The sequence below is a fragment of the Oscarella lobularis genome, chromosome 2 (assembly GCF_947507565.1).
Source record: "Oscarella lobularis chromosome 2, ooOscLobu1.1, whole genome shotgun sequence".
NCBI lineage: Eukaryota > Metazoa > Porifera > Homoscleromorpha > Homosclerophorida > Oscarellidae > Oscarella > Oscarella lobularis.
Genome location: NC_089176.1, coordinates 441,610 through 450,396, shown reverse-complemented (window position 1 = coordinate 450,396; position 8,787 = coordinate 441,610). Strand labels below are relative to the sequence as shown.

The 8,787-nt window shown below is 47.7% G+C and overlaps 4 protein-coding genes and 1 long non-coding RNA gene across 5 annotated transcripts; 4 read left to right on the top strand and 1 right to left on the bottom strand.

Moving 5' to 3' along the window:
* The first annotated feature begins 6 nt into the window (after positions 1-6).
* LOC136184090 (uncharacterized sodium-dependent transporter HI_0736-like) lies at positions 7-2,804 on the top strand. Its single transcript, XM_065970935.1, has 14 exons — positions 7-631; positions 685-796; positions 848-1,031; positions 1,087-1,198; positions 1,250-1,451; positions 1,504-1,563; positions 1,611-1,713; positions 1,767-1,895; positions 1,943-2,079; positions 2,127-2,218; positions 2,265-2,366; positions 2,428-2,477; positions 2,533-2,649; positions 2,707-2,804. Exons 1-13 carry the CDS (start codon positions 599-601, stop codon positions 2,633-2,635), a joined length of 1,419 nt encoding a protein of 472 aa, XP_065827007.1. The 5' UTR covers positions 7-598; the 3' UTR covers positions 2,636-2,649; positions 2,707-2,804.
* Positions 2,805-2,834: 30 nt separating this feature from the next.
* Positions 2,835-3,826, top strand: LOC136200242 (2-hydroxychromene-2-carboxylate isomerase-like). The gene is made up of 4 exons (XM_065990595.1): positions 2,835-3,109; positions 3,160-3,252; positions 3,298-3,613; positions 3,664-3,826. The coding sequence occupies exons 1-4, from the start codon at positions 2,989-2,991 to the stop codon at positions 3,701-3,703; spliced, it is 570 nt and encodes a 189-aa protein (XP_065846667.1). The 5' UTR covers positions 2,835-2,988; the 3' UTR covers positions 3,704-3,826.
* Positions 3,827-3,897: 71 nt separating this feature from the next.
* LOC136200247 (uncharacterized) lies at positions 3,898-4,742 on the top strand. The gene is made up of 5 exons (XR_010673320.1): positions 3,898-3,997; positions 4,049-4,226; positions 4,279-4,322; positions 4,370-4,473; positions 4,522-4,742. It is a non-coding gene; the product is annotated as an uncharacterized lncRNA (long non-coding RNA).
* Positions 4,743-5,050: 308 nt separating this feature from the next.
* Positions 5,051-7,992, top strand: LOC136184096 (casein kinase I-like). The gene is given in 10 exon segments (XM_065970940.1): positions 5,051-5,159; positions 5,213-5,352; positions 5,467-5,559; positions 5,562-5,576; positions 5,672-5,820; positions 6,399-6,627; positions 6,683-6,853; positions 6,901-7,046; positions 7,096-7,471; positions 7,532-7,992. Coding segments are annotated over 9 exon segments (1,536 nt in total). The 5' UTR covers positions 5,051-5,159; positions 5,213-5,276; the 3' UTR covers positions 7,813-7,992.
* Positions 7,543-8,786, bottom strand: LOC136184100 (uncharacterized). The gene is made up of 2 exons (XM_065970945.1): positions 8,500-8,786; positions 7,543-8,400 (listed from the first exon to the last, which is right to left on the bottom strand). The coding sequence occupies exons 1-2, from the start codon at positions 8,784-8,786 to the stop codon at positions 8,031-8,033; spliced, it is 657 nt and encodes a 218-aa protein (XP_065827017.1). The 3' UTR covers positions 7,543-8,030.
* Position 8,787: the final 1 nt, after the last annotated feature.

Below are 8,787 nucleotides of genomic sequence, written 5' to 3'. Positions count from 1 at the left end.
CGGCGAAGAGAACGTCCTCACGGTGACGGTGAGAAAGGGTTGGAAAGCGGGAACGCGCGTTACGTTTCCCGAGGCGGGCGATCAATACCCCGGTCGAATACCTGCGGACATTGTATTCACAATTCGCGACAAACCGCATCCGGTTTTCAAGCGAGAGGGCAGTGACGTGCGCTACGTTGCTAATATTGGGCTTCGGGACGCGCTATTGGGATGCAGCGTAGAGGTGCCGGCTCTCGAGCCAGGGGTTCGTGTACCTGTCGATTGTCATTCTGTTGTCAAGCCGGGTAGCACTATTGTGGTACCTGGATGTGGTCTGCCGTATTCGAAAGATCCGTCAACGCGAGGAGACCTTATTGTTGAGTTTAGTGTTGTTTTTCCTGATCAGCTGCCACATGACAGTCAGCTGCTCATAGCAAATGCATTGCCACCTGTTAGTGTTAGGTAAAAAACGAATCACTTGCGTGTAGGATAGGATTTATTGTCAATAAATTATTTTGAATTACCTCTTGGGTGTTTTCTGTGATCACGGTGTATCCACGTGGGCTGTACTCACACTGCGGCTCATTCTCGCCTCCGTTCACGTGCCTCGCAAGACAACATGGGCGGTGTCGACGATGATCCTCCAGAAACGGTTAGTCTGTCCGGAAAAAAAATTGTATTCTAGAGACTGCGATTGTCTCTTAGCCTATGTTCAAGTCCAAGTTGGGCTTGGTTTTGTCCTGCTTGGGTTGCGTCATTGGAACGGGGAATATATGGCGTTTTCCTCGAATCGTTGCTCAGAATAGTGGAGAAGAAGGTAGGTTAGTTCGTCGTCAAAGAAGCGTCAAATGAGACGGTGCTTCCTTAGGTGGATTGGCGTTTCTTCTCGTCTGGGCCCTTGGCTTGTGGGTTTGGTCCATACCGGTCATTCTCATTGAGTACGCCGTCGGAAGATACAGCCGTAAGACGGTCGTGGGAGCGTTTGAGCACTTCCACGGGCCTTGGTACGTCTGGATGGGCGGATGGATGGCAATTGCTACCTTAGGCGTTGCGTAAGAATTCCGCTGATTGTCGTCGACTGTCACAGAGTTATTTCATCTACATTAGGGGATACTATGCGGTTATTGTAGGCTGGTGTTTCTACTACACGGCTTTTAGTTGCTTTAATAGCCTTCCCACAACGCTAAACGAGTCTCGTACAGAGTGGGATTATCTTCAAGTCAATTAATTCCTTCTCATAATTAGAACAAATCGTATATATTTTCCTTAGGATAGCAACTGGCCAATTGTCTGCCACGCCATCGGATGTGTGCTAGCGGGAATCTCTATAATAAAAGGAGTCAAGACAATTGAAACTATCAACAAAATCATCGTTCCTTTGCTACTCGTTATTGTGCTATTTTCTACGGCGTGGGCACTCAGTCTTCAGTACGCCTACGAAGGCATTACCTATCTATTTTCCCCTGACTGGAGTAAGTAGAAAATCTTCGACTTGTGTTTTTAATTGTCGTTGAATACGACCAGGTGTGTTGAAAACGCCACAAGCGTGGATCGATGCCGTAACGCAGAATGCTTGGGATACAGGTAAAGGGAGGGCTATTGATAGAGAATCATCCAACATGCGTGTCAAGGTGCCGGAGATGGATTATTTCTTACATATGCTACTTATATGAGAAGACACGACGGAATCGTTTCTATGGGAACTGTGACCCCGATTGCAAATAATTTTGTTAGGTTAGTTAGAGGCTAACCAGCAAATAGATACATACAGTCGCGTTGTCTTGCAGTCTTTGTTGTGGCATCATGACGTTCTGCAACGTCTTCTCTGTGCTCAGTCTAACGGGATACACAAGACGCGAAATAGTGCCTATATTGAAGGACAGTGGACCAGCGGCCACTGGATTGACTTTTATATGGTACGAGATCCTCCGCGCATGCCGTTAGTTGACATTTGTTTTGGAAGGATGCCGTTGTTGTATGCGGAAATGACAGCTGGGCGTTTTTTGGCTGTGCTATTCTTTCTATCCTTGGCTTTTGCCGGATTCAGCTCTCTCATAGCAACTTTCGAACTTCTTGCTCTTGTCTTGGAGAATATGGGAGGTGGTACACTGTATTTGTCAATACTCTGATAACCACTATTTACCTAGTGTCTCGAATCGTTTCTGCTATTGTTGTGACTATTGTAACGTTTGGCATAGGCGCACCATCAGCTCTAGACGTGAACTACCTCGTTGGTCAGGTAATGTCAGCTACGTAGACTATGGATTTATCTTTATTTCTTTTAGGACGAAGTTTGGTCTTTTGCACTAATTCCAAGCGGTCTGATGCTGGTCGGATTGGTCGTCAAATTCGGCGCTGATAGGTTTCGGGCCGTTTGTGTGAATGAGGTTCGGTTTGAGCACCTCTTAATTAATTAATTAAATACTAATAAAAACCCCTTGTTATTAGTTTGGTACGGACGACTGGAAACTTCGCAAAGCGTGGAACTTCGCAATAATGTATAAACTTTTTCTTAGAACTGACCACTGCATTCTCCTAATCCCATATGCGCAGGATTGTGACTCCTCTCGTTGGATTGACAGTACTCATCTGGTGGATAGTAGACACATCAAAGATGTACCTGACTGGTACACGTTCGAAGTGGACAGCCTCATGATGACATTCTTACAGGTAAAGTCTACATTACTGGATTGATAAATTGCTAGCAAACCCGTCGATTTTTTTCAGTGGGGCATTGCCTTTATTTTACTTTTCAACGCAAACCATATTTATGCACGATACTTCTCCCGCAACTCGACTAATAAAGGGAGACTGAACAAAGAAAAACGTCGAGCTGCTTCGTCACAATTGCCAAAAAAGTCCATGAAGGAGGAGACCGAGACTAGCGGACTGTTTGACAGTCAAGCTGAAGACAGTTCGTTTATAAAATCGACTTCGTCCGTTTGAGAAGAGCTGCATGTGACGTCATAACCCAATCGCTGTTATTTGCTACAGTAAAGCGCGCAAGTCATGAAGGAATTCGTGTTCTACTACGACATCGTTTGTCCTTTTGCTTACGCTGCAAGCAGAATAGTTGAAAATCTTGCTCGCAGAACAAATGCATCGATCAAATGGCGTCCAGTCCTCCTAGGTAAGACCAAACGCCTTCGCTCGATTCCACTCGCTCCAAACTCAACCTAGGCGGGCTTTACGACCTCTCGCGTGCTCCCCAAGGCAAGGACGGCTCGGCGTACTCTGTCATGCCGCAGGCGAAGCGCAGGCTATTGACGAAAGGTAGAGACTTCCAAAGAGAAAACAGAAGAAATGATTCTCCTTTAGATTTTATGCTGAGCATGAAGAGAAACGGCTTATCGCTGACTGTTCCGGCTAGTCATCCACAGAAAACGTTGAATGCGATGCGCTTGATTGCATCGACCGAACCAGACAGCGGTCTCAGAGTGAAACTCACTCATTCTCTCTATGAAGCGTACTGGCAAAAGCACGCTGATGTCACTGATAGCCAAGTGCTGCAATCCATCGCAGCATCGATTGGATGGAGTTTTTCGGACATTCGTCAGCAGATTGAGCAGGGGAGAGAAAGTCTGAAGCAGAATACACACGAGGCGTTTACTAGGGGAGCGTTTGGCGTGCCGAGGTAGGGAGACCGGGGTATTAGTATTATTTTTATTATTTTTTGCTGTCTAGTTTCTGGGTTAATGATCGTTTGTATTGGGGAGTCCGATAGAATGCATTTTGTGGAGAGAGTGCTTGGAAACGAGAGTGCGAGTCCACTTCGATTGGCATTTCCTGACGTCGGACGGAAGGGTCACCTGACTTTCTACTACGACTTTTCGAGCCCGTGGAGCTATTTAGGAGCCAGAAAGTACTGCAGTTTCTTAGAATTTCAATATAATATATTTTATTATTTATTAATCTTAGATCTATGGTCTGTTGAAGAGCCTAGCTCCCATTGATGTGACAGTGGAGTGGGTACCCATTCTCGTTGGGGCTCTATTCAAAGAGATTGGGCACTCCAGTTGTGAGCACCTGGTCTGGCCGACAGACGTATCTCTCTCTAGCGCTCTTCTAGGTTCCTCTCTTAGAAGTGCCTGAAATCAAGCGGGCATACGGAGAACAGGACCTACAGGATTGGATTGCCGATGCGGGACATGTCCCATTTCGAACACCAAGCACGTTTCCCATTCGAAGCGTATCGGCCCTTCGCGTCGCTCTCGTGGAAAAAAGCGACAGACTAAGAGACACGATATGTGAGTTCGAAACGAGACGTCGCATGCCTAAGAGAGACAGAACCTAATTTAGACAAAGCCGCTTGGGTTGACGATCGAGACATATCGAAAGAAGATGTAGGAGGGTTCGCACATACATGCTTGGTTATACGTACATTTTATAGGTGTTATGCCGTTTGCTTGACGAGTCTGGATTCGATGGGAAGGGATTGCTGGCTGAGGCTCAAAAACCAGAGACCAAAGAGCAGCTCAGGGTCAACGTTGCTAGGTAACGTGGCTGGGAGTTTCGTTACGCGATATGACTTCCGCGTTTCAGAGCTATTTCTGCTGGAGTGATTGGAGTTCCTAGCTTCCAGGTTAACGGAAGTCCGTACGTAATTTGGGGCCAGGATAGAATGAATGTTGTCGCTGATTTACTTTGTGGTTGGACTTTGCCCGAAGACGTTGTCACTTTGGAGGCTAATATGTAAATGTTTTTCGTTTGTATGGCTATTTTATACTGTGTAGCTAGCTATCCACGCATAATGACAAATTGAATTAGACAGGTAATAGACCACAGCCCCACGCATTAAATCAGAGTGAAGACTGACCGCAATTTTTCATCAGTCTTTCTTGATTAGTGTTATACCATAAAAGTTTTCTTGTATTCATGATCGAAATCTGGGTGCGTGGCGGAAGTGCTCTCTTGCCTTATATATGAAAACTTTTTATAATGAAATAATGCATTTGCTTCCGCGCTGAAACGCTGCGTTAGCAAAGTTTTTCCTTTGGGTACTTTCGACGCTTCGGGTCATATTGAATGTATGTAATGCATTTAGTGGTTGATGACGACGCTTATACGGGCCATTCCTATTGAGCTACTCTTTGTTGTTCTTCGTCTTTCGTCGTTGGTATCCGTCGAAATCTCGTCCATCCGTCGTCGTCGCTTCTCGTCCGCGTGGCTAAAGGACTCTAGTAAGCCACTCGAAAGTGTTCGAAGCGAATCCAACAAAGATTCGCCTCGCTAGAGCCGACTCCTCCCTCGTTCTCGAGTCTTTATGCCCGTACGCTAAACGAGGAAGCGACGAAAAAATGGAACTTCGAGTCGGCAACAAATACCGTCTCGGTCGCAAGATAGGCAGCGGTTCATTCGGCGACATCTACCTCGGTACGTAAAGAAAAAGAAAGCGGGGGGAAGATGAAAGGGGAGGAGGGAGCCACCCGTTTTTTTTTTCGCTCCCCCGTTCCCCACCCCTTCGTCGTTGATCCGCGATTTCTATAGGAACGAACGTCTACTCGGGCGAAGAGGTGGCAATCAAGCTAGAATGCGTCCGCACGCGCCACCCACAGCTTCACATCGAAGCGAAATTCTACAAATAATGCAAGGCGGTGGTACGAGAAGAAAAACGACGCGATTCGCGCGCTCGCGAGCGATCTAACCGACCGTTTTTTTTCCCCCTCCCCTTTCCCCCCGCGCGTCTGTCTAGTCGGCATTCCCCACATCAGGTGGTGCGGCGCCGAAGGCGACTACAACGTTCTCGTCATGGAACTTCTCGGACCGAGTTTGGAGGATTTGTTTAATTTCTGCTCGCGAAAGTTCAGCGTGAAAACCGTTCTCCTCCTCGCCGATCAGCTGGTGAGAACGAACGCGTGAGAATATATGAAGGGGGGACAACGCCTATTTACTTACATTCGCTCTCGACGATTTTTTTGAGGGTTGGGTGTCGCGGCGGGTAAAGTGGGTTAGCCCGCCTTCCGATCGTCCCATCAGTGGTTTCCCCTCGCGACGGACCCGGACTCTAATAACATTTCCTAAACCCACGCTTTTTTGTCCTTTTTTTCTCTCCTATATTGTAAGAACCTCCTCGACGAAGGATTTAGAAAGCGATAGAGAAAGAGTTAGGGTTGGTCGCTTTCCACCTCTTCGAGGCTTCTGTCCCCGCTTGGTTGATTTCGTTACGAAGGCATTCATTAGGGAGCCCCTTTGTGAAATATGCTAATAGGCCGTCTGGGACTCTTGTTCTCATTTGAGAAACTGATCGGGGATTGTTGCCGTGGAACCGACGGTTCCTGCGGCGAGGATTTGCGACAAGACGGCGTTTGATTTTGACTGGGTAGACGGGGGACGGAATCCGTAGAGTGTACAGACAGGGGCGCATATTGATACCACGTTTGCATTCATTGGGATGCAGCTGGGACTCCTTCCCTTTGCAGATAAGTCGCGTGGAGTACGTTCACTCGAAGAACTTTATTCATCGCGACATCAAGCCCGATAACTTTCTCATGGGTTTGGGAAAGAAAGGCAATCTCGTCTACATCATCGATTTCGGATTGGCGAAGAAGTATCGCGATCCGCGAACCCATCAACATATACCCTATCGAGAGGACAAGAATTTGACGGGAACGGCGCGCTACGCGAGCATCAATACGCATCTGGGCATCGGTAAGGGGGCGTCGAGATGGATTATTTATTTATTTATTTTATGTCCGTTACTTAGAGCAAAGTCGTCGCGACGATTTGGAGTCGCTCGGTTATATGCTCATGTATTTCAATTTGGGCTCGTTGCCTTGGCAGGGGCTCAAGGCGGCGACAAAAAAGCAGAAATATGACAGAATCAGCGAGAAGAAAATGTCGACGCCAGTTGATTTTCTTTGTAAAGGATTTCCTGGTATGTTATTATTATTATTATTATTATTTAATTGATTTTTCCTTTAGCTGAATTTGCTACGTATCTAAATTTTTGCCGATCGCTCCGATTCGACGACAAGCCCGATTATCACTATCTCCGACAGCTCTTTCGGAATCTCTTCCATCGACAGAACTTCACCTACGACTACGTCTTCGACTGGAACACGTTGAAAGTAAGAAAAATGATGATTTTAATGCTTCGGACTCAGAGAAAATCACCAGGGGGATAAGAGAGGAGGTCATCATCATCACCATCACCACCACGGCGGCGGTGGTGGCCGCGAGAACGATCCAGATCACAGGGAACATAGAGAACATAAAGACAAGGCGGCGGCGGCGGCGGCGGCGCAGGGGCCACCGGCGGCGGCTGCAGCGCCGCCTCTCGCTCAAATGCCCTATACTTCTGGACACGGGTATCCCGGTGTCATGGTCGATCCTCTTCCGACAAGCGCGCCTTTGAAGTCCGAACATCTGATGATGCAGCGTTCGGGTACGAGTCGGCAAGTGCCGCCGACTGGCGCCGCCGCCGCCGCTCAGGCGGCGATGTCGCGGCGACAGGACATGTTTTCCGCTCCGGGGCCTCATCAGCCAGCGCCGAGTAAAGAGAGACGAATAGGGGGATAAGTTCTTAGGGGGTATAAGGGTTCTTTTTTTTTAGTTCAGTCTACGCTTCACTCTTACTATCCGCGTGAGCCGCCGAATCATAAGGAGAAGAGAAGCAAGCGCGTGCACGAGTCGAAGAATGCTGTTGTTGGCGTTTCGGGGGATCGACGGACGGCGGGAATTCCGTCGTCGTCGTCGGCGCAAGCCGTTCAGGGAACGATGGGTAGCTCCATGCAGGCTGTTCAGGGATCGGGAACGCGAGGAAAGACGCGAGAGGGGGAGATGCACACGAGCCGAACGAGGCAGTCCCGAAGAGAAAAGGATTATGGACAATAGGGGTGTAGATGACGGGATATTATCAATTTTGGGAGAAGAGGGGATGGGAAACAAGGGGTTTTAGGCGGGATATAATTTATTGTTCTAAGTAGACGTGTTAGAGGACGGATAGACGTTGTTTATAGTGTGTACAATTGGCTTGTGGCATTGCACTGATTTAAATTTTAAATTTTAAAATGACGGCGACTGTTGGGAGACGAGAGAAAAAAAGGTTTCAATTATAGGTTCAATACACACGCGCCGCGAAGTTGTCCGCACGCCGGATCAATGGTTTTCATGGCGTTGTAGAGTCGTTCCAGGGCCACCCATCCAACGGGAGTCGTCTGCCAAGTATCGAGCACCAGGGCCACGTCTTCGTCCTCGTGATAGCCGCCAAGGGGGCTGAAATGGCAAATCGGTTCCTGCTCGAGAACGGACATGTCGTAATTGACGATGATCCTTTTGTTTTTGCTTCCTAGGCAGTCCTTCAGAAGGGAGCGAAACGACGACAGTGTCATCATGCCATCCGATGAGCCAGGACGATGAAGATGAGGATTGAAGTCCAGCGCTTTTGCCAATTCAAAAATTTGATCCAACGTCAAACCCTCCCTAGAAAAAGACTCTGTACTCGGTGAAAACTCGTACCTAATTCAATTTTTTTCCACCTCTGACTACAGATGTTTATTTTACTAGAGTGTTTCAGCTTACTTTGCGACGATTTCTCTGTCCACTGCCTTCCTCGCTTGCTCGACTGTAAAGAAATCCTCCTCTTGGAAGTCTTCTGCAAGCGGTCCAGCGTAGTTCTTTCGCACTTCTTTGTCGAGCGAATTCGAACAGATGATCAAGCTCACCACGCCACAATACGTGTTATGGCGCTGTTTCACGAAGGCATTCTTCATGTTTTTCAGGTGATCACTGAACGGACCATCTTGAGCCAATTTCAAGAGTTCTTGGCCTCTTTCTGATTCGATGGGAATGACAACGCCCGCATTCATT